General features: G+C 39.1%; 1 protein-coding gene across 1 annotated transcript in view; it reads right to left on the bottom strand.

Moving 5' to 3' along the window:
* The window catches only part of LOC116829782 (mucin-2-like), a 57,694-nt gene extending 42,840 nt beyond the window's left edge, over positions 1-14,854 (bottom strand). The window contains exons 1-19 of the mRNA XM_075065836.1: positions 14,782-14,854; positions 13,152-13,223; positions 12,421-12,682; positions 11,903-12,017; positions 11,024-11,114; positions 9,888-9,997; positions 9,436-9,652; positions 8,657-8,782; positions 7,992-8,109; positions 7,399-7,537; positions 6,655-6,765; positions 5,660-5,729; positions 4,850-4,987; positions 4,599-4,763; positions 3,959-4,053; positions 3,183-3,309; positions 1,903-2,158; positions 1,305-1,357; positions 769-869 (exon numbers count right to left, since the gene is read on the bottom strand). Coding sequence (XP_074921937.1) covers positions 769-869; positions 1,305-1,357; positions 1,903-2,158; positions 3,183-3,309; positions 3,959-4,053; positions 4,599-4,763; positions 4,850-4,987; positions 5,660-5,729; positions 6,655-6,765; positions 7,399-7,537; positions 7,992-8,109; positions 8,657-8,782; positions 9,436-9,652; positions 9,888-9,997; positions 11,024-11,114; positions 11,903-12,017; positions 12,421-12,682; positions 13,152-13,223; positions 14,782-14,854 — 2,439 coding nt within the window. The remainder of the gene's footprint in view (positions 1-768; positions 870-1,304; positions 1,358-1,902; positions 2,159-3,182; positions 3,310-3,958; positions 4,054-4,598; positions 4,764-4,849; positions 4,988-5,659; positions 5,730-6,654; positions 6,766-7,398; positions 7,538-7,991; positions 8,110-8,656; positions 8,783-9,435; positions 9,653-9,887; positions 9,998-11,023; positions 11,115-11,902; positions 12,018-12,420; positions 12,683-13,151; positions 13,224-14,781) is intronic.
* Between the last annotated feature and the right edge of the window lie 10,313 nt (positions 14,855-25,167).

The following is a 25,167-nucleotide window of genomic DNA, read 5'->3' as shown; positions in this document are numbered from 1 at the left end:
GGATTTTGCTCAAACATATGGTTGGTTTCTAAAGAAAGATTTAGTAGAAGATAAAACCTGCTAAACATCAACATTTCATGTGTCCCAGCCTCCATAGGTGGTCTATGGATTGTGAAAGTGGGAAAGATATTGAATTGGGTACCAGCCTGACTTGCTGATGAACCTGTGGACCTGCTGATCTGTGTCTGAGCGGATGGTAAGTTAAAAAAAGAATAGTTTAATACATTTTTTCTGACGCTTTAAGTTGGATTGCCATTTATCTCATGTGATGCTGTCTCATAAAATGACACAGCCAATCAGGCTGTTATCATGTTGCTGGCCTTGGTAATATCATTGGATGTGTAAAAGATTATTAAAAAATGCATCACGGCACAAAAAATATTAACAATTTCAATCAAGATTACATCCAGTAATTTTCTACTAAACAGATTGTGCACATGACAAACTTCTGGATGTTTTGTTGAGAACTACTTCTTGTTAGGTATTGTTATCTGAACTAGATCTACGAAGTCTGATGCATCTCCAGTCAGTACCTATGTGAGAGATTCAAGTAAAATTGACTTTTATTTGCTCACGAACTTGACCTTTAGTGATCGCATTGTTAACGCGTCAGAACATGCTTCCAGGGTTTCATTGCACAAACAACAGACTATCAGTATTACAGCTTCAGGACTTTATTTATGAACAATGAATAGCTCTAGTGCACAGGAGTACAAACAAACATTAGTTTTCTACAAAGGCTAGCCTGACCAGCCACTTCATACTTACACAATGCATGTCAAGCGTCTGGCAGCTCTTCTGGCATTCGGCTCCAGTGGTGCCTGCAGTGACATTTCTGCAGTCAAAGTAGACCATGGGAGAAGCACAAACTAGGGGAGAGAATGATATGAGAAAGATGAGAAAAGGCACCAGAGTTTGCACAACAATAACATGTGTTCAATTTGCTATAAGGAGACTAGGCTCTTCATATCCAGTACAATTAAAAAAAGAATTCAGGGGCTTATATGACAGGACACTATGAATTCCCTAAGAAGCAGCAGTTTTTAGTTTATATAATCTTTTAGAAATTACATGTCATTATTCCTTCATTACCTTCAAGTTAATTTTTCGGGGTTTTTTTTTTTAAGTGGTCACCCTGTATAGACTGGTGTTTTATTTTAAAAATAGTAGATGAAATTAAGCAACAGTTTCCACTCTATTGACTTTCCTGTGTGTTTCAGTTTTGTTCTGTTGCGCCAAGAGAAAACGTATTCAAAACCAGTGACAGGCTAGAGAACAAAGATAAGCTAAAGAAGGGCTTTTACCTTGGATTTCGTTCACAGATCCAATGCAGCTCAGTTTACCCTGTGCACAAGTGCTAAGAAATGGAAGGGAATAATAATAATATTTATTATTTATTATTTTGTATTACTGTAGCACCTTCTGTTCTAAGCTCCACATACTGAGCTTCTTGTCTGCTGTTACAGAACTTTCCAATAGGACATGGAATTCTAACATGCCACCTTGTGGTTACAGAAAAAAGTTTTTTGTCAACCCAGCAGCTGGTGGTATTTCCCTATGATCTTGACTATAGATGTCCAGGAAAAGTTGTGACTGAAAATGTGACAGACAATGTCTCCCAGTGAGTTTGATGTTTATTATACTATAAACCTCTCGCTGTGTATTTTTGTATTTTACGCTGGGAAAAATCATTGAATACAACAGGAATCTCGCCTAAATACAGTAGTTCTCGTAAGTCTGGAAAAATGCACTGCTCTCATAGTCTAACAGAACTATTCTGTGGGCAGAGCATTGTATTGAAAATCATGCACTGCTGGGTACAGCCAGCTTAACTGAGGTGTATTCTTTTATTTAGAGAATTTATACAATGCAGCTTTAGTGTTTTATAAAAGAATCTCTTACCATACAAGACCATCTTCATGAACAACTTCCCCAGAGAGAATGGGAGATCCTTTATAATAACAAGGACATTCGCTAGCAGACACACATTTGCCATAGTCATCCATGTAGGTTCCTTTTCCACAGGTGCAACCATCAACTGGAATGAATCTGATGTTACATGTGACATCGGGCTCACTCAGAGACCGGCAAGTGGGTTGACAGGAATTGATGTTATAGCTGTAGCTCAACGATTTGGGACACGAGGTTGTGTATTTGGCTTGAGAAGGAAAAACAAAACACAAAAATTACATTAACAGATTTGTTAGTTCCAGATAATATTATTTGGTGGGGAGAGAGAGGCAATATGTAGTGTTGTCATAAAGCATATGTGGGGTCCCCCAGGGAAGGTTTTGGGGAGACCAGAGTGAGCCAAACACTGGAATTTCTGGCTGGTGGCAGTGCTATCAGATCTAAGCTGGTAAATAAGCTTGGAGGTTTCATCCAGGCACCCACATTTTGGACGCTAAGGTTCAGAATTGGGACATATGCTTTATGACAAGTGTGAATAACAGATAAACAACAATGCTATATAATTTTTTGTGTATCACATTTTCAGACAAAATGTATCCCAGCATACTTTCAGAGTTAAATAATGCACAGCATTATATTAAAAAAAAAAGTACAGTAGATGGGAGACAAATGAAGTGATATATGCAAATGAAAAAAAGATGTGTTTTCAAATGAGATTTGGAAAGAGAAACTACATATCAGCTTGGCAGTTATAATAGAAACCTATAAACCTTTGGTGCAGTCTGAGGTATGAGGCCTCCTGAGGTACATAAATACTCCTGCACTGGAAACAGATATGCTGGATCAAAGAAAACAGCTTGGTGACTTTAAACAACCCTTTGTTTAAACATTCTTTATTCTTAAAGTGTTCTGTTTAGAATTAATATTGTTTCTATGATCTGACACATTCATTTCCACGGCAACTGGTGACAGCTGAAACTCTAGTTAACTTAAAGCTTCTGCAGAGAGAGTCAGAGCCCCTTCAGCAGCAGTTGTATCTTTCCTAGCCACAACTGTGTCTTCCATCTGTATTCACCATAACTAACCTCCATTATATTAATAAAAAAAATAGGGAATTATTGCTAGAATTTTACTTTTCAATACTTTTCACTCAAAATTTACTGGGAGAGCCCTGGATCGGCTAGAAATTGATATAAAATGATGATTGATTGATAAATTCTACTACTGGTTCTTTCAGAATAGAAGACCGAGAGAGTGACTATAACACTTACAACAGACATCAGTCCTCCATCCCTCCAGCTGGACTCCTTTGGCAGCACAGGCTCTCACATAGGAAGAGAGGGCGGCACACATGCAGTCCTCACTCTTTGCACAATTACAGGTGTCAAACAGACAGTTCTACGGGCGCAGAAACAAACTAATTAATCATCACAGAACTGCCCATTCAAAAACAGGTCCTGTTAATTTTTGGTCTTATGTATCAGCTTCTTCTCCATATACATTCAGTTATGAGCAGTGTCAACATATCTTTAATATTTTCCTACCTCCTTTTAGGATTTTTTTGATATGGCAATAATGGAGACCCCCAAATATTGACAGTTATTGTAAAATAAGAGCAAAGGATCTATTGTATGCTTCGTAATCTCCCATTGTACCTAAATATATGGATTATTCTGAAGATATTATGTTTTAGCAAGCAAAAATGTATATAGAATTCATATATTTTATATACTTTATATATAACTTCCTCTTTGTATGTTTACATTTTGGTTTTATTGCTCTGTGGCAAATAGCAGTTCTTGTTTAACAAAGAGTGTAAAAGCAATTCAGGATGATGAAATCAAGACTGCAGACTGAAATAAGGGTAGGAAATATACACATAAAGTAAGAAGCATATATAGAGAAAAAGAAGTGATGTATTATGCAGATTAAAATATAGACATAGCTTAATCTGGGAGATGTGTTTGGGACATTTCTTTCCAAACAGCTGAGTTTAAGGCTCCAATTTTGATTGGTTTTTAAAGGAAAAAGAAAAATAGCTAAGTACCGTGTGGTAAACAGCTGGTTTCACTGTGGAGTGGCAATTGGCAAAAGGTCCTGTGCTGTCCGTCAGCAATCCGCACCAGTGCTGAGCATACTTTTCTGTGAATAGAGGAAATGAAACAAATCCATATTACTCTTTTTATTTCATTAGGCTAAAAAACCTAGTACTAATGTGCCCTTGTCTCTTGTAAACTCATTTCTGAAATTGTACCATAGCAACCACATTGTTTTGCTCACTGCAACATTTGGCAAAGACTTGTTAAAGCCAAAGTTATGAAAAAGCAGTTTCTCACCATGGATTGAACAAAGAATTCACCAAAGCCTTATAAACAAATAGCTATTGGACGCTCATTCTGCACCACGTTGTCATCTTGTGCACTAAACCTAACTCTGTCAAGATAAACTGTTGTGGGAAAGTATCCATGATTCTTGCACTTACTTTATTACTTAGCTTCTCTCTAATTTTCTTCTCTTATGAACATTTCTTTCTGATTCCAAATGTATGTTTTACCATGTTTAAAATCCCTTATTTCTTCTAATTTTTGCTTTATGTCAAGTATTTTCCATTAGCTCTATGGGGAAAAACTAGAAATCAAATTTCAAATTGCTGGCATGTCATGGACAATTTCCTATAATGCATTTACCATTTTCTACGCTGAGGGAACAAGGATTCTCAAAGTTGTTTTTGATGTCAAGGCATGAAGCTTGTGTTTTCCAAGTATTAGCAAATGCAGCTGCTGTTCCTTCCACTACACCACTTATGGCTTTGAAGTCATCATTCTCAATATTGTTGAAGTTTCCACAGAGACCTGTTGAAAAAGCACAAAGTTTGAATCATTCATACAAGACCAATGGGGATTTCAGGCGGGTCACTGGTTTTGTTACATTCACTTACCGCAAGTCTGCCCTTTGAAAGATGGATCCAGTCGCACAAACGCTTGCATGATGGGTACAAGTTGGATCTCCAGTTGAAGTCCAAAGTTTGTTTCCACCACGATGAAGAAGGATGAGGGTCTGAAAATGGTGACATCAGCTATGGACAAAGAACAGGATAATCAGATTTCAGAAGACATCAAATGCTGGAAACAACACCCCATTCTTATGGCTCTTCTTGGATTACTGTTGCAACTATAGTGAACCCTAATGTGGAGTAAAGCCAAGATATGCTTAAAGTTGAATGAAAAATACAATGCAATATTTGCTTGTGACTGCCTAGGAGCTAGCAAGTGCAGTTTGTATTAAAGTTACACAGGAACAGCATGCTCCTTTTTATCTGCTCCTTCCCACAGATTAATGAAGGGAAACATTGGATTACATCAAGCATTAACAAGAATAATTTTGTTCTAGTTTCTAATCTCGTATCTTGATCATTTCAAGTCCATTGTGGAGAGGAGAATAAGCAGGATCCGGGTAGTATACATATCTTCAGTGAGGATCATGCTTTAAGAGGATAGACAGCAAAAACCAAATTAATATCTTAAGTTGGACAACAGGCTGTAATGTATCATGAGACTTTGGACCTCTATTGCTGGAATCACCATTTGGGTCAAGAATCCTCATAGTGAGAATCTAGTGTGAACATGCTAGGCTATGGGATTCTTCATTACACCGACATCACATCAACTCATTTGAATTTAAAATAATAAGCAGGAGTCTAGGTGAAGTTTTGAGAGTGTCATGTATTGGCCCCGGGAGAGAAACATACCTGCTGAGAAGGGCAACTGAGTGTAGATCCAATTCACAAACACACCACCTCCAGAAATGATCTTAATGATCTGGCAAGCAAGATAAAGATAAAGGAACATTATGTTATGCATTGGTAATATCAGCATGATAATAAATTTCATGAAAGGGGGTTGATTTTCTGATTTTTTTACCCTTCCTTTAAAATCTTAATTGTCCTTCCTTTTAATCTTCAGTTGCCTTCCCTTGAGAAAGGGAATTGTTTTAAAGAATCATTATTTGTACTTTACAGAGCTGCAGCAGTGCTCAGGCTATCTTGGTTTGCAGTGATGCAGAGCCTCTGTATCTGAACTGACTTAGATCTAGTGCAGCTGGTAGTTTTAGGCAGAAGCCAAGAAGATTATGATGTCATTGTTTACTTAATAGAAAGGGGACTTCTCTCCTGTTTTGTGAATAAAGTATCTTTTCTGACTGAACTAGCACAGGGCTGAATATACTACTTACCTCACTATTATGATAAATAAAGATACATTTATTTTACCTTGGTTTTAAAAACTAATACATATTTTCCAGACCTGCAGATCCTTAGAGGGATAAATGTCACTCCCTGACTAGATCTGGGTAAATTTTCTAGACTAAACTTTTTTTTATGCTGAGAAATGCAGATTCAAGTGGACAAACATTTTCTAAATACATGTCACATTTGCTAAACAGTTTCAATAAAGGAAAAAAGTTTAAACCTTTCATTCTGACATATTCAAAATGAAATGTTTAGATTTGTTGACTCCAAATAACTTTTTAACTTTAGTTTTATTCATTTTTTTAAAAGATAAAAAAAACTTGAAAACGAAACAAACTTTTCATTTTGTCTCAAATGAAACATTTCCTTTGACCTGAACTGAAAAATCAATTATTAACAAAGCTCTATCCCCGACTCATTCTGGCTTAAACTTTTTGCTCCCCACATTTTTATAAAATATTCCTGCAGCATTTTCACCACTTGTTTTGGATACTTACAGTTTGTCCTCCATTAATGCTGAGGTGTATTGTCTTTAAGCATGTCATAGTGTCTGTCATGCCACATCCGCGGAGTTCTCCCAGAACAGCGAATGCGTCATTTTCACAAAGCTGAAAAAAACAATACCAACAACTATTGCTTTAAAGGCTTGTTCCAAGGTCTGCAAAATATTTATTTTTTAGAGGTTGGTCCAAACTTTCCCAAAGCTCAGGACTATTTTGAACGAGTGTTATAGTGATAGAGACTGAGACTAGTCACAGAATTTGGATCTGGTTCTGGTATTTAGAGTCAAAGTTTTGATTCAACCCCCTCTAAAAAATGTGCTTCCGCTCCACTTTCTATCCCCATCTTTTCCTGCGTGACCTGTTATGACCAAGGACTAGTAACATGGTAAAAACAGTTGCCACACAGCAAGGAGCAGTTGTGTATGACAGCTATGCAAATAGACCAAATACAGCAGTTGCTTGTAAATATTCAGCATTTACCAACAATTACCACATCCTGAAATCTGAAATACATCAGTATTTACCTCACTCCCAACATCACAACTAGTTCATACATTTTGCATGAATTGCTGTATATTCTTGCTCAATACAGTGCTCTTCTGCTTTAAGAGGAAACTTTCCAATGTTCTTTCCTAAGAGTGGTTAGCTTCTCTAGTCCTGACTCAGGCAGCCCTCCCACTCCTTCCTCCATATAACTGCATAGGACTCTATGACCTATTAAAACCTGATGGTGCTTACCTTAGACAAAACATAAGTGCAGTCTCCATGGACATTGTAACGTTTTTCATCATACGTGGAGATGTGTGAGCCTCCCTCTACTGTACAAGATCCAGGGCACGGAATGTCTTTGCAATTCCACAGGCCTCCATTGCAGGTACTGGAAGTAAAGCGGAGAAATTAATCACAAGTAGTGATAATAGGCTGGAGGAAAGGAGTTACAATGTTATTAAGTTTTGTTGTTTTGCTACTGATGTTCCCATCATATTATTCTTGCTTTCCTCAGAGGAAATCTATATTTGCAAATATGTGAGTGGCTGCAGTTTCTTTTGTCTTGGAAAAGTCAAAATACTTCAAGAGAGCAAAGAAAGAGAATTTTAACAGAGAGATAAGAAACCCCTATATATCACAAATCCTTATTTTAACTTGAGTCAGAATGCAAAGCCTGTTAAATAATGACACTAAAGGAGACAAACAGTTTTTTTGAGATTCTGTTAGAATTGCAGAGAAGTCAGTAATATGCACTCAGAGCTGGTTAATGATGAAATTGTGTATAATAAACCATTAAACTAATTCATTTAACTCAAAAAGAAACAGCAAAGTAAGTAAGTTACCAGGAACGGCAGTTGGCGTCAAAAGATGTCCCTGGAGCATAAGAGTTGCCATTGTAAGTACAGAAGCACTCCCGAAGAGGGATGCAGCCAGCATTGTTAATGTCATCAAGCACAGTTCCTAAATGAAGAAAGAAACTAATACCTTACAAAGGTGTTTTACACATATAGACAATATGCAATTTTTCTTGTTTTAAATAGGTGACTAAAAATCTAAAATACAGTCTTGGAACTCGTAAATGGTCATAGCTCCATTGAAGTCAGGGGAGCTATGCCAAATTGCACCAGCTGAGGGTCTTGCCCTGGGAGTCTTAAAATCCCATTGGTCCTCCAAGGGGTTTCCTGCCCTGTAAGGTGAATTCAATTGAATAATACTGAATTGCTGTAGTAAAACTACCTCATTCCTATAAGATAGGTAGCATTTTATGTTCTATTTTGGTCCCTGATTGTTCCATACTGCTTTGCAGATGTTGCATATCTACAGGAAATTAATTATTCAGTCATGTCTTTTGTCAATTTTTGTGCACAGGTAAAGGCCTACCACTTAAAGCTGAGAAGAGGGCAGCTGGATGACCCCTGATCCCTGACAAAGCTGCTAAACTCCTACATGTAAATCTGCTAGTGCTCTTTATTGAGATTATGAAAGATGGGAGTAAATAAAAACTTGCCTGCAGGACAGAAGCAGCCATCTATACAGTGATCTTCACAGACTTCAGCTCTTTCCAGGTTGGTGCAGGTGTCAATGCAGGGGGATCCACATTCCTGGTAGTCCATGTTGAAAGGACACTTCTTGGCTGGAATTTTAAAGGAAGACAGATTTCTGAATTCAAATGTAATCCCCATTTACTACATATTAGAATGCATGCTCATTCAATTTTTTCCCACTAGAGATGAGGCACACCACACCTGAGGTCCAAGAATCCCTTGGATTTTGGAAATCCCAATCCATATTTTGTAAATTAGGTGTGTTTTTCAAAAACTTGTGCGTCAGATAGAACTGTATGATGCTGACTTTGTGACTTAAAGTCTAGAATTCTATGCATTCATGAGTAATTGTCTCACAGATCTCTGAGGCATATACTCTGGCGCATTTGTTTTGCCTTCCCCTCTTTTTAAGAATCTAGATTTCTAGTAAAATTTGGAAGCGTTAATTTTCCAGTGCATTTGCATATTTGAGTTCTGTGGAAATCACTGAAGTATCCAATTATACCCTGGGGAATTTAACTCCAGAATCTACATTGATAAATATTAATGAATACAGTTTAACCATGGGGAGATCAGCTGCACTCCAAGATCTGGCCTGAAGTATGGAATTCATATTAAAGCCCTCTGGAAACAAATCCAGTACTTAATAACATTTAGTTCCCATGAGTCCCCAACAAACTATAAGAATTTGTCACTGACTAATTGGCAAGCATAGGTGAAGGTCAGTTCTAGAGACACTTACGACACAGTTGTGGGGTTCTCCAGTTCAGAGGTTTTCCACCGGCATGGGCACACTGCCGGGAGTATTCACCAAAGGTGTTACAAATACAGAAGGCATTCTTAGACTGGTCACAGCGGCACAAGTCTTGTTCACAAGACTTGATGTACTCGCTAACCTCAACTAGTGTATTACATTCTGAAAATGCAGAGCCAGTCAATACTTTATGGCAAATGTCATCCTAGAGAGAAAACAAAACAGAACAATTTATTAAATCCACAAATTCCTCAAAATAGAGAGGATTAGTTTTTAATACTGTTATCCATTTGTTAAAATTATTCTTTAATGACATCTTGTATTCTCTTTCTTCTACCTCCAATCCCTTCATTGTTTTCTCCATGTGTCCATCCTGAAACAGGAGAAGAGAGTGGATACATTTAAATGAAAGACACATGAATAAACAAAAAGATCCTTACAATATCGCCCGTGCAGTTGTTTAGGGAGGATGATGTAGGATCTTCACAGACTTCTGTTGGCCCATCCATCTTTTGCATATTTCCAAACTGCGTGGCAGTGAGCTTGGCATCTGCAATAAATACATGAATAATATATAGGATTTTTAATGGAGTTGGTTCTCTTTGAGTTCTTTCATGTAGACATTACATTTGGCATGTTGACAAAATTAACACTGATGCACCATAGACAAAATTAACACAGTGACACCATAGAACTCAATTTACTTTGAATAACATCATCCTTATATCAGAAAACAATTTTAGGAACATGCAAACTGGAATTTGTGTTGGAAAATGACAAACTCATTCCAGATTAGCTGACCCCATAGTTAGATAACAGAAGAGAAAGTTTTAGACAGGTTTGGAATAGAAGAGAACTATTGTGAGACAGAATTTAGGAGAAAAGATGAGATTCGAATAAATTGCCTAAAAGCTTTGTAAACAAAATGGTGATATTGACACTGGGAAAAGAGAGATGGATAGAGGCCTATAGCCAGCTGATTGGAAGAATATATAGAGAGGAGGGAGTGATAAAGTCAGAAAGATAGGATGGGAGAAGGTAGGGTAAAGATCATGTAAATCAGTAGGCAAATCTAGAATTACACTGCGGAATAGGCTCGGGCAACTCAGGATTGAGATGTTGTGTTGACGCTTGCATGTTAATTATGGACAAAGATGTGTGTGGCTTTGCAAATGTAGTTTATATATAAAATTATATCAATATAATTTAGAGATGACAACTTAGAGCATGTTTAAATAGAATGTTCTTGACCAGAAATTGTTGTGATTGCTTTGCTTGGTATTGTTATCGTCTTTTGGTCTGTGGATGTATATCTATATTTAATCATGCTTGAAAATCAGTATTTCGCCAACATCTAACTGGCTAACAAAGGAAATAAATAGACAAATGATATACATGAATACATATATAATTCAAGTTACTAAGGATCTAAATGTTCTGATGTTCTCAGCAAATCTTTCAGCAGGTTGGAAGAGAGGCCTGCTGAAGACATATAACCAAGAGAACACAAAAAATGGATGGTGTAGAAATTGAAGCTGCTAGAAACCAAAGGTCTGTCATTATTTTTAACACTTACTGTTTGAAAAGAACTCATTGTAAGTTGGAATACCATTGAAGTCCCCACAAAGCCCACAGGTATAATTGGCATATTTGTCACTCAGTTCCAGCTAAAACGATGAGGGAAAAGTTGGTTGAAGTTAGTATACACATTCCACAATGTATTCAAAATCAGTGCAAGCAGCTGTGCCTGCTACACCTACATAATTTTCATCAGTGTTGTGTAGATGTTTTAGCAGACCAGTTCAAACCTGGCTGATAGAACATGGACTAGGTTTGGGTATGATTTCTGATTCATGGAATCCAAGTTATTTATGCAGAACTGGTTTTCACTGCAATATCTGCAATATATCCAGCCTTTTTATTATCTATTTTTTTCTTCAGAAAGAAAATCAAATCCACTGTGACACTGAAGTCCTATGACAGTGGAATTCCACTGGAAAATAAAATGTGAGGAGGTGAGTGGCACCTGATGTAATGATGCTATTATGTTAATGAAGTGAGAGAAGTGCTTTTTCCCATTTTAAGAGGGAGGCCTGATTTCCACTAGGAACACAGCACAGTTGCTTTCTTCAGGAATGCATGAATGCAAACATAGCTCTGTAATGGGAGAAATAATCAGCAGTGGGAAACAGCAGCTCCCAAACTGCTGAGGGCAAGTATATCCAGAGACTAACCATATATCTTCATACTACCTCTCAAGATTTAGGCTTATGGTCAAATATTTAGGCAGCTTTTCTTTTGTACACCTTTACCTACTTGATTTGCATATGCCAAGTATGGAATCAGTGTGTCCAATCTGGTGCTCAAACAAATTCTTAAGCCAGTCAAAAATTTGAGTCTAAATGTTTTAATAGACTGTTTCCTATTCTCTGAAGCATCTAGAATTTATTCTTACCAGGATGCTGTCATCTTCATTCCACATGAAAACCAGGCCTAGTTTGGCAGTCACTTTCGTATACGTGCTGCTTCTCTCAGCCATGATTCCAGACTGGCTGTAAGGCAGCTGAACCCTGGAGAAAAAAAGCATCAGAGATGCTAAGTATTTGCTATGCCATGCAGAATAAGAAGGAAAGGTTGCTTGTGTTATCAGGTGTCCATGTAGGTTCTTCGACAATGCAGTATTGTGGAAGAAAAATCAGTTTAAAGAAAAGATGGACCCAAGCCACAAAAAAATATGGACCTGGATCTGGATTCAAGCTTCCTCAAAGTTCAGGTGTATTTTGATCTGGCGTTCTGGTTTGGGCCCATCTTTATAGCGTGACATCTTAACAGAAGAACGGCAAGATGATTGTATGGTTAAAGTTACATGGTTTATCAAAATGCATAGAAGTTTTTCTAAGAAAGTGCTGAAATATATGCCTGGTTTGAGGAAACATCTATGTTCAGCACACCCAGTGATATATCTAAACCTACCTGTTGCCATTGACAACAAGAAATTTCTTTGCCATTTCAAAAACTACCCCATCGAGCTTCATGGTGATATGGTTGATAGTAGGAGCATTTTTCACCATAGCGCGCCTGATCTGGATGTTGAAATCCTCATAGGCAGCATTGCAGTGGGATGCAAAGACATAATTGCAGAGCCCAGGAAAGTAAAAGATGACCCCATCAAAAGTCTTGAAGTGGAAATTGCCCCACGTACTGCATACGCGGTCATTGTGAGCAGGGTTGAAGGCTGTGGATTGAAAACTCATTTTAAGAATTTACTGGAAATTTCCTGACTTAACGTGAATAGTATTATATCAGTCTGCCCAAGCCTTCATTTCTTTAGTTTATTCATTGCTCTGTCCCCTTCCATTTATTTTCTGTTCATTTATCAATTGTAACACTATACATAATCAATTTGTCCATCTACCCACCAACTTATTTAACCCATCTCTGTTCTTCCACCCATCTACTGTCTGCCATTTATAATGTACCAACCTATCTATATTTCTGTGTTTCTACTTATCTATTATATGTCTGCCTACCTATCAATCAACTCATTGTTTTGCCATCATATCATATTTATCCAGCTATTTGTTCCTTGCACCACTGATCTACCCATTTTTTTAATTAAGCAGTCTGTTTCCTTGTTTATTTTAACTTTCTGATCAGTACTTCAGAAAGGTGGAGGAATTTTTTAGACTATTTGCTTAACTTACATGTTATTTCTGGGCTTGTTGTCAGTGGCGGGATGAAGTTCACTGTTCCAGATGGAGTATTAGTAGTAAATGCTGCAGACAAATAAGAAAAAAAATCAATGTAGAAAGTTTGTGGGTAGTGGTAGTGGGAGGAATCCACCTTCCTTAAAATTTTCTAACCAAGCAGGATTGCATCCTTATTTTGTAGTCATTCTACTCAGAGAATGTGAGAAAAAGACACTTGCATAACAGTAGAATGCAAGAGAAAAGGAATTTGGTGGCCTCAGTCTAGTCTCTACCTTTTCATATCACAAAGCCACCTGTTAGGTTATCATTATTCAGTAGAAATAACTTTTTCTGCCCAAAGAAGAGGCCCTGGGCCAGAATAGCAAAGGATCAGTGCTGAGGTGCAGAACTCTAAATAAAAGCTTGTGCAATTCTTGCATGCTCCATGTTATGCCTGACTCAATTTGCTGCCTGCCCTTACTTTTATGAAAAACAAAATTCACTGAAAATCATGATATTTACACTTGACAGTGTTAAGAGAATGGTGAACAAGAAAGAGAAAATTTACATTAGCACAAAAGATTATGGGAACATTTCTCAAGAAGTGACAACAATTATGATATACGAATAGGAGCAATTCTGCAAGCCCTTACTCATGCAAATAATCTTTAAATTTAATTGGACTACTCACATGAGTAAGGGCTTTTGGGATTTGTTCTAATTAATGTAACATTATCATAATAACAAAGCATACAAAATGATGAATGACATAGAGAAGGTAGATCAGGTACTTCAGTTCACTCTGTCTGATTATACAAAAAAAAAACAAGGGAAGAATCAATATAAATTGGCAAATATAAGTGGCAAATTTGAAACTCAGATGAAAAGCGGCAAATTTAACAACACACAGTTAGGCGGGGGAACTCATTACCATAATATTGCTGAATCCAAGAGATTATATGGATCACAAGAATAACTAGAGTTATAATAACAGATACTAACAGACATAAATAATTTGAAAAGGATATAAATCCTCATGTTTCAGAGTTTGAGACCACCTCTAACAATTGCGAGTGAGGAGGAAAACTTTCTTTGGGTGCAGGTTACCCCATGACTGTCTAGCGCAGGGTTTCTTGCACCTTCCTCTGAAGCATTTGGTACTGGAGAGTGTGATTAACAGGATAATGGAATTGATGGACCATGGGTCTGATCAAGTATAGGATAATTTTTACATTTATGATTACATAAAAATGTAGGATTTAACAACATTCCTAGTGGAAAACTCATCAAAAGTAAAATGCTTTAAAATATTTTAAACTGATAGTGAAATCACGACATTTCAAGAGATGGATAGTTATTATTTTGTTTTGATCTTCAAAGCTATCTTCATCCAAATATTGTTAATTGTACTGGCTTGAGGCAAGATGAAATTAAATCAGTCCAGTTAATACACAAACATTAAATATTTAATGGAAATGGTACAAAAATAAAAAGACACAAAGAAATCTCATTTAACTTCAACCATTTAGAAGGTTTGCAAAGTAAAAGAAATAAAACTGTTTAAACTATATCCATATAGAGTCAATTAAATTAGACTTTTTCTTTTCTTTTCTCAGAGCAAAATGAAACTTGAATGGGTTCTTACCTTGTTGTTGGGCACAGCAGACACCTAACATAAAGGCCCATATGGAGACTCGTAGCCCCTGACCAAACCCCATCCTGAGTGGAGTTTGGCACAAGGATACTGAGTCAGATGTTGGTCAGGAGAAATAGTTCACCTGCAATGTCTGGGTCTTATATAGCAGGAAACTTTGGCTTTGCTCCCAGATTGTTTCACGGGAAGGTGGGGTTTGGGGGATAAACAGAGGATGCTCTTTTTTTCTCAAGGACTGACCAAGCATGTTTGCATTTTGGGAGGAGTATTATTTTTCTAAAGGTTCTGGCTAATAAAAAAACATAACATGAATGGCAGTAGAACAATTCCTGTCCCATTAACAGCAGATCCTGAAAAAATAGTCAAAGATCTTTTGAGTCACTTGATGGTTTTTTGAATGACAGGCAAGTCACCTTATATGTTTCTAGTTACTGTAAATGATACCAATTTCCTCTCTGGTGAAAACCAGTTCTTCCTTAGTCCTCAAGAGGATGCAACATTTCAGCATGGGAGACCCTCCTTGCTTTAGAAACAATTTGGTGCCTCATGATGTGAATATTCTTTTTGTGATATGAAGCAACCTATAGCCCTAAAGGACAGGTATTATGTGAGCACTTACAGTGAGAATTTCTCCATGCTGCATAGACAAGAAGCAATATGCATCTTCCTGGGGAGATTTGAGCTGTTTTTATCCATGCTTTATCCTGATTATATTAAAGATTGGTCCAAACCCTGGACTCTGGATCCAAACACTCTTCAGATTTTCCATTTGTGCGGATCTGAGTTTATCTTCCAGGCTTCCAGAGCCCATCAAAGGCTGATTTCTACTGCCAAGGTTTGAAAATAGAAATTAGGCTTTGTCCCTGCTAGGTTATACCTTCAGTTCTGCCCAACACTCTTTTGCCAGTGCCCCATTTCCACCTTACTGCTCGACTCAGGATTGTTGTCTTGTGGGAGGAAGCCCATGGCCCCCCCCCACCATCATGGACTATTGAGGGGTATTAGTTGAGTGCTTCCCCAGCTGCCTCTCTTTGACCTGCAAATTCAGGCCACTATCCCTGTAATTTCACAGGGGTCTAACTGAGGGTGGAATCTGACCCGACCTTCATATTGACATGGGTGATGAGAAACACTGTAGTCCACTCCGCACTGCTCTCATCACCCATTGGGAGTTCAGACCCCAGAAACACTTGCGTGATTGCTGGGGGGGCTGTGGATTCTCAACTCATCATACAACAATGGTAAGAGGGATGAGATGAAAACCAGATAAATTAATTGCCTTCACAAGATTTCCCTCCATTTTGTTTTAGATGCTGGATCTAAATTCAGAGATGAGTTACTGTGAAAATCTGGACCCCACATTTTTACTTTGGCAGTCTGCTGAACTAGATTCACATTCACACGCTGCTGAGTCATCCCATTGTCAGTTATGGGTCTGAATCTGCTCTCACATGCTCCAGTCTGAATCGGGAGTAATTCCACTGAACTCAAGCAGCCTAATACCAGTTTAAGGGAAAGAAGAACCAGGGTGATTATGTTTGCAGGATTCAATCTCAAATGTGTTACTCCAATTTTGCTCCAGCTTAACTCCATTCACATCACTGGAATTACAACAGCTAAAAGTGGTGTAACAGAGTGTTGACTGTGGCTCTGTATGTGTATGTTCTGTGTTAATAGAAATCTGTCAGGATCTGTTAATATATTGATCACAGATGAGGACCTGCAAATCCTTTCCACAGTAGTTACCTCCAATATTAATAATATATCATTTAAAAATGTGAATTAATTTATATTTAAAGAGACAATGCCAACACTTCTGGACTCTTGCTTTGTGCCTTTTAAATCTTCCATTTTAAAATTTACTCTTTTTACTTAGGGGAAAAAAACCCCATCAATCTTCAAATTTAGGGCTTCGGCATTCTTTAAAACCCTGATGAACTGGGCAAAAGCCATCATGCAGTCCAGTACATTGTGTTGGTCAGGATCACCGATATGGTTATACACCTGTCAGGTATAACATAAACATTGCAACAGTCATCTGTTTGCTCTGTTTTTCTGAGCCCACAGAGGAGTGTACTTGATGATATTCCTGCTCTGAGAGCATGTTGGAGCTTGATTCTTATCATTTTCAATCTCCTGCTAGTTTGTAAGAATGGAGCTCACAGACCGAGTCAGGAGTCAGCATCATGTGCATGTACCCACTCTTTCCATGCCTGTGTTTGTGTGTGCATTGTGTGGGATGGGGTGGGAGGACTATTGCACCAACGAAAGAGAGAGTGTGGGTTGGGGATAGCTGAAAGATCACATGTGTGATGTGCGTAGGGAGAGAGGAGACAACTGTGTGTCTAGCTTGCAGGTGGCTGGAGGAAAATCATGCAGATGAGGATAGATGGAAGTGGAGAGAAGACAGGTAAATTGTAGGAGAGAGGAAGTTTCCAGGAGAATGGGAAAGTATCATCTTCAGCATGTCTGGTGGAACTCAAACTGGTGACCTCTCACAGGCCAGTCTGGAGCCCTTCTGCCTAACCAACTGGGATATTGAGTAGCTGTAATTTCTTACAGCTGAGATAGTCAAAGGAGTTTAAGGAAGTTAGGGGCTGAATTTCAGTGGGAAACGGGAATTTAATTCTCTTAGGCCAGGGGTGGCCAAACTGTGGCTCTGGAGCCACATGCGGCTCTTCAGAGGTTAATATGCGGCTCCTTCCATAGGCGCCAACTCCAGGGCTGGAGCTACAGGCACCAACTTTCTAACGGGCTACAGGGTGCTCACTGCTCAATGCTTGGCTTTTCCCCAGGCCCCAGCCCCTCTCCATTCCTTCACCCAAGGCCCCTGCCCCTTCCCCTGAGTTTGCTGCACCCTTGCGCTTCTTCCTTCTCCCCTTTCCCCAGCATTCTGCACATCAGCACACCACAAAACAGCTGATCGCGGTGGGCAGGAGGCACAGAGATGGAGGGTTAGGTGCTGATCAGCAGTGCTGCTGGTGGGTGGGAGACACTGGGGGTGGTGGTGAGCTGACAGGGGGCTGCTGATGTGTTAATGTGGATCTTTAGCAATGCTCATTGGTAAATTCTGGCTCCTTCTCACATTCAGGTTGGCCACCCCGTCTTAGGCTTTTTTCAAAATCTCTTCTTGCAATTATAAATGGAAACACATTCTCCCTAATCATGATGCTTTCAATTATAACACTCTGCATGTTACTGCATTGCACCTCGGCTCCCTTTTACATTCCATTAAGTGCTGTTAGTACAACTGTTTTTTAACAACAGTCCCACGTAATGATAAGAATACAGGTTCCTAATGGAGGTACTTAATGGAATATTTTATTATACTAAAATGAACAAAACCGAATTACACTTTCAAACTTTATTCTAATAGATTTTTGGACTGAATTCCAGACGGTGGCCAAATGCGCAAGCGTTAGTCATAAGGTCAACATGCTAGCCTTTCTATTATACTACGCACGGTATATGATCCCTATCAAGACATCCAGGATGTCTGATGAAATCACATCTGAAGAGTCAGTAATAAGTTGTTTACATCTTCATGGTTCAGAAGCCCTGGAAAATGGAATAAAGAAAAGAAAAAAACCTGGACTTCCTGCCCATAGGACATTAATTTACTCTGTGCCAGTACCTGTAATTAATGTCAATACATCTGTATGTGGAGAAGGCAAATGCCATCTAGTTTTTGTGTCAGCTCAAACCAGTTAAATGTTTTAGATAAATATACATTAGGCTTGTTTAGCTATTTGAACAAGATATCTACTGTATGTCAAATTGGGCATCCTGCTACTGTTGTACATATAGTTCTAGTCAATCTATCATGTTTTACGCTGTGCTCAGAAGTGACAGAGTTGGCATTGCTGTTTGCCCCCTTCCCTGCAACTTCTGATATTATTAGTTACTAGGGCCAGTCCTGTGTCTGATACCCTAAGGTCTGATTCTCCACTTGTGCAGTGATTTGTACTGGTTCAAAGTGGACCAGATGCACCACTACATTACCTCAGTTTTAAGACGCTATCATTCCATTGAATACAATGGAATTACACCTGTCTAAAAGTGGAAGGACATGGTGGTGAATTGGGACTAGGGAGTGTGAAGTGGATGTAAAATCTGCCACCCACGTATACATTCTAACTGGGGCAGTGTTTTACAGCTGCTTTGCATCACCGGCACCAACATTCCTTGGTGCTGGTGGGTGTTTGCACTCCCCCCGCCCCAGCCCCAGCCCCCCCCCGACTCCGCCCCCTCCCTGCTCCTATTGGACACCTCCCCAAATTCCTGACCTGGCCCCGCCTCTTCCCCGACTGCGCCACATTCCTCCTCCTCCCCCCTCCCTCCCAGCACTTGCCATGTGAAAAAGCTGTTTCATGGCGCAAGCACTGGGAGGTGGGGGGAGAAGCAGGATGAGGTGGCACACTCAGGGGAGGAGGCAGAGGTGGAGTGGAGGCGAAGGTGAGCTGGAGTGGGGAGCTGCCTGTAGGTGCAGAGCACCCACCAATTTTTCCCCAGGGGTCCTTCGGGGATGGAGCACCCACGGGGTTGGTGCCTATGCTTTGCATAGCTTTAAATGACTACATGAGGTACATGGCTCTAGAGAATCAGAACCATAGTTTTGCAATTGGATGTTTAGAGCCAAACTCTACTCACAATGGTGTAAATGTGGAGTAACTCCACTGACTTCAGTGCAAGAACAGAATTTTCAGTTTACTCAGACACACATAGAAACAGTTGTTCTACATCAGCATAGCTCCATGCACTTCAGTGCACACGCTAACTGCGGCTCTATCTGGCCTTTAGTTGAGGCTGAAATCAACTTATGCCTCTTTGGTCTCTTGTGACACCATGGCCAGGAGTCAGGTCTCCTTATTAGGGCCAAACTAGTGATCAATGTATGCTAGGAAACACAAGCATGACTTCCCATAGTTAAGCATGGAACCCTATTTTTATACCCTGGGTGACAATTTGTGTTGAAATCATAGCATGTAAAAAAAATAAATTATCCTAATAAAATGGATTCTGTCAGTGCTTCATGGAGCATAGGGTTCCAGACATTGATGCCCTGTTGGGATAAGAGCCAAAGAATAAGAAAATACTAAGGAACTATACCTGCAATATTCATGAACGTAAGATTTTAATTAAGATCACAGAAGTCAGTGATTCCCAAACAAACAAAGATGTCACTGGGGTAGCGGAGATGTTTATTATTCAGGAAATGACATTCAGTGCCACTAAAAGCTATTAACATTGATGTAGCAAAAATCTTGCTTCCCTTGGGAAGAAGTGAAAAATGTGCTGAGAAGGGAGGAGATCTTAAGAAGAGAGAAGATGAAACAGGCAATAGGGCCAGATTTGATCCTGTCCTACACCTTGTCTAGCCATTTATAGTGCTGCTGAGTATATGTAAAGTGGGATAAAATGCCATGAAATAAGAGTGATAATGACTTACACACTCTTTGCAAAGTCATTTTGCTTGGTGTAAATGACTATAAAAGATGCAGGCCAGTAGAGAATCTGGCCCAATGTCTTGGCAAGGGAGCAAAATTATGGCAAAACCTAAGCTTAAAAAAGTAAAGAATGCTGGTTGTAGGGCTCATCATGTCAGCACTAGACAGAATAGTCACAAGGGCCCATTCTCTCATTTACACCAGTTTTGCACCAGTTTAAATGAGAGCAGCATTAGGCCCTAGTCTTCTGTGGGATTCATCTATTACTTTAAAGCCTTGGAGACAGATCTTGTCTTAGTGAGTGGAGAAGGGGTGATGGGGACACAGAGAGCCCTTCCCTCACTGAGCAGGAGATAGCCAAAATCCCACTGGGTGGCACTCTAAGCTCAGATGGGAAAGGACATGGATAAGAAAGGTGTTAACAATTTTAGGTACCCCGATAGGATTGGTTCTGGCTTCCTTCCACCACAGCTTGTCATTTGGGGATGATGCTAGGCAGAACATTAATATCATGTGCTCCTCTTTCCTTTTCAGCACCTCCTCTTCAGCTCTGGCTCTTCACTACTCTTCGTGGCTACAGGAATGCACATTCTTCTTTAGTGTGCTCTTTTACGGTGCACTGTATTGCTTGGTTTCACTAAATTGCTGCACATTAGTCTCTGCATGAGCAGGTGTATTAAAAATAAAGTGCTCAGGTATTTTGGCTTGTAAATGCCAGCTCAAAATGTCATCTGCTTTGAAGTCCCTTTGGCTGATTCAAAAAGAAATCTTTGCTCTCCAATAAAATGACATCCAAGTGAAATTCCAATGTCCACCTTACCCAGTTGCATAGACCTCTGTTTCCAGTCTCCTCTGCAACGAGGAATCAGAAACCTGTTACTCATGGTTGAGGGGTCCGGAGAAATTTTAGTTCACTCCATCTGATGGAAAGTGAAATGCAAAAACTGCCAGGCTGTAAGAGTTGACTGATTGTAACAGTCTCAAATCAACTAAAGAGTCTGCAGCAAAATGAAAGTTTGTCAGCCAAATGGATAGTTACTAAAGTGATGTGTGTAGGTTAAAGAATAAATTATTTTAGATGCTCACAGATGTTTAGATGCTATGGGGAGGAGGATCATACGGAGTCTAGATAGATATGATATAATAAATTACCAAGGAAAACCCCCTGAAAACAAGGTTGAAAGTGTTTTAGTAACAGAAGTTTACTTTGTGTATTTACAAGACCTTATCTTGCTTGTAATTAAGAGGTACTCAGTCTGAGTCCCTCTCTCTTCCAGTATTACCGCTGGCAGTGAAACTGAAATATGTGATTTGCGTAAGGGAATGTTACTTGTTCAGGCAGGTGATGATAACTTTTCCTTTTTCTTTCTTGTACTTTCCATTTTTCTCATTTTAATGTTTCAAGAAACCTAAAGCCTTAATACTGAGGTTCTCATCATCAAAATAATGTACAATTAGTTTGGACCAGGTCACTGGTAGGTGTAAATTATCCTGGCTGCGTTGAAGCCAGTGGAACTGAGTCCAGATTTTTTGACCTTTTAAATCTAAACCTAACCTCTAAAACCTACAATAATAGATATTAGTCATTAACATTGGCTTGTATAACAGTAAATATAACTTTATCTGTTGTTATCTGATCAGTAGTTCCAGTGCCTGGCATACTCTCTCCTACTTGATTCAACTGTATTTTTTTCTCTGCATGTTTTCAACATAAAATAAACCATAAAAGACACTGATTATACTAATTTAATACAAAAGTCACCTAAGGTGTTTATGTTACCTTTAAAACCATGTATATCATAACTACTTCACTCAGACAATCGTGTAAATATAATGGATAAAGACCCATTAATGTAAGCCCTCTCAAATGTAAACATTTGAATAAATGGGGTGTGGATTCAAACCAATCCTTAGTCTCAGTTTAGGTTTCACAAAATCAAAACCAGCTCCAGTTGTGACCATCTTTTATTTTTCTAAACTTGCAGATGCTTAAGGGAATTGATTTAAAATGGGACCTGAGTTCAATCCAGCTGAATTAGCAACACCCTAACCAGTCATTTAAATTTTGCAAAATCAAACCACACCACAATTATGATTCTTTCTTATCCTCCGAGTGTGGTGGGTTCTTAGGGAACTTTGCAGTGTGTTTGATCTTGGAGGGAGAAAAGGGGAGTGGCTGCCCAAATACTGTGAAAATCATTTGGCTCCCTAGTCTTACTGACAGCCACAAATCAGCTGCTGCTTCTTACATTGCTTTTTGAAAAACACGCAATCATTTTTGAAAAGAGAAAATTAGAAATTGCCATGCTATGGTTGGCAAATCCACACAAAGAAGTCAAAAGGTCTTTTCTGAGGTTTTTCATTAGAGAAGTTAACTACTGTTAGCAAAAGAATTGCCTGGACTCTTCAACTCTCTTTGCACTGAATAAGGTGTCCCAAGCAAACAGAGATGAGCAATTCATGGTCCACCCTTGAATACTTTCTCATGGTGATTTAAAACTGTAAATCACAAGCAAATATACACCCTTATTTAAAATAAAACTATTGACATAAACCATAATGAAACATTTATACTTGATACTGACACATTCACTGCTAATATATGACAGTAAAGCTGATAAGATTATTCATTGTAAATAAATTATCCAACAAATGTAGCCCTTTTTTCTGTTAGGAAATCATTTGGTAACAGATTCTGATTTTTGTTGATATATCCAGTATTCACAAGAACTGTATCCAACAAATATTCAACTATATTGCCAGATAAATTGCACAAACTCACCACAGGTCATCTGGGGTTTGTTTTCTGAAATTAAACAGTGTGTGATATGGTGACTGTTGAAATACCTAATTGGTTGGTCTATGATAGTCACTGCGGTAGTTTCTGACAGGTAGTTTGGAGCCATTCTGCAAACCACACAACATAGAGAGCTTCTTTTCTCAATGACCTGAGTAATATGATTCAACTGCCTTTATATATGACTTTATCTTGTAAGTTCATCTCATCTTGGTAGTTTCTCTGTTCCTGGGAGGCCAGTGGGGATTCATGCCTTGTGTCTGGCCATCCTGATACAATGCTGGACATGAGCATTTGTACATCTTTGTCATATATAGTTTGTTCTTGGATTCTTTCTAGCTCCTGCCACGAAACTGGTATATAACTAATTTAGTTGATGTTTTCTAGGTCTTTCTGTGTCTTCTGAGGATTTCAAATTCTTCTTCAGTTGTCATATTTTCATGCTGCGAGATCGCTTTGGATAAGAAGTCAGATATGTACATCTCAGTCCCTTTCTTGTAGCATACCTCTATATTAGAGCATTGCAGCTTTAGTAGTTGATGGTGTTTTGGGTCTCCTAGCAGTGGCTTTTAAAAAAAGTGTTCACCAGTGGCTTATGGCTACTTTATACCAAAAGTTTTCCAGTGCTTCTGCATACTGGTTGAATTTTTCACAAGTGAGCACAATTGCAAGAAATTCCATTTCAGTTTGAACATATCTTTATTCTGTTAGTGATAATGGCCTGCATGTGAAAGCTATTTGTTGTCCCTTTTGTTGGAGTGATGCCCCAGGTCCTATCTCACTGGCTTCCCACTGCATAGTTGCCTCTTCATTGGCATCGCCGTATTTTATGATTAAATAGTTAGTCACAGATCTTTGATATGTATGATAGCTATATCACGTTGAGGAAGCCATATACATACTGCACCTCTGTCCTGTAGTCATCTCAGGGGTCTGTAGAAAGATTCTTGGAACAATTTTTGTCAGATAGTTTACAAATCTAGTTTCTGAACTTATTTAATATCTTCAGGAGTGTACAACTGCAGTATTACTTTTATCTTTTGGTGATCAGGTGGTAGCTCTTGGGAGGTCAGTGAGTGTCTCATGTAGGAGACTGCAGTCAAATGCAATTTTATTTTTTATTCAGTTTTAGATTTGTTTCCATGGCTCTTTTTAGCAGACAGATGAGGTTGTGGTTGTGATCTGCCACAGCTTTCACCATGCTCTCTCTGCAGTCGTACACTAGAATATTCTTATCTATGATGCTAATCCCTGAAAGTCCTGTTAGTACATCTTCCTGGTGGCACTGATATGAAACTGGAGATCAGAAAGTAAGGTGAGGTCTGGAGTCAAACCAGGGCAGAAGTCTGTGGGGTTACCCGGACTATTTCCTGGAGCACACTCCTTGGTTAAATAGTGAATATGGGCTAATCAGAAGGCCACAGGGTGCTGTCACTCTACACCTTTGGGCAGTACTTCCTGCAGCATATAATGGCTACAGTGTTTCTTGGATGTGGCTCTGCACAGCCTCCTGGTGGCAATATGGGAATGTCAGCTCTCGCGGGATCCACACACTTCTAGTCCTAAGGTTCTTTGTTATTGTCCTTCCTCTGGGTTGCTGCCAGACCTGGTGTGTCTTGATGAAACTCTTTTTACCAGGTCAGGAGCACGGATGTGGGTAGCTGGTTCCCAGGAGTGTGCTTCAGGTCCACAGCCCTGAAAATCAAAGAGTTAGTACTATCTTCCCGCTCTGCAGTTTAGAATTGAGACTAGTACAGACTATATATTTCTCATGCACCTGGGTCTGGATTGGCAGGAGCAGCTGTTGGGAAAGGGGTTCTCCATATAAAGTTTCAAGAGGGATACATGGAAAACAGGATGTATCTTAAGGGATGGTGGGAGCTGCAATTGGAAGGTGACAGGGTTGATTTGCTGACAAATCTGGAATGGTCTGAGGAACTGGTGCCCTAGCTTGTGGGATAACCTGTTTGCATAGAGGTATTTTGCTGCAAGCTAAACCTTTTGGACCACTATCAGAGATGTGGTTTCTTGGCATTGACATTTTGAATACTACTTGTAGTCCTTTTTTGTGTCTTCAAAGTGGCTCTTAAGATCCTCCTGGAGATGACGAATTCATTGGATCCAGTTGACAGC

This window comes from Chelonoidis abingdonii, chromosome 4 (assembly GCF_003597395.2).
Source record: "Chelonoidis abingdonii isolate Lonesome George chromosome 4, CheloAbing_2.0, whole genome shotgun sequence".
Taxonomy (NCBI): domain Eukaryota; kingdom Metazoa; phylum Chordata; order Testudines; family Testudinidae; genus Chelonoidis; species Chelonoidis abingdonii.
This window is presented reverse-complemented; position numbering and strand designations above follow the sequence as displayed.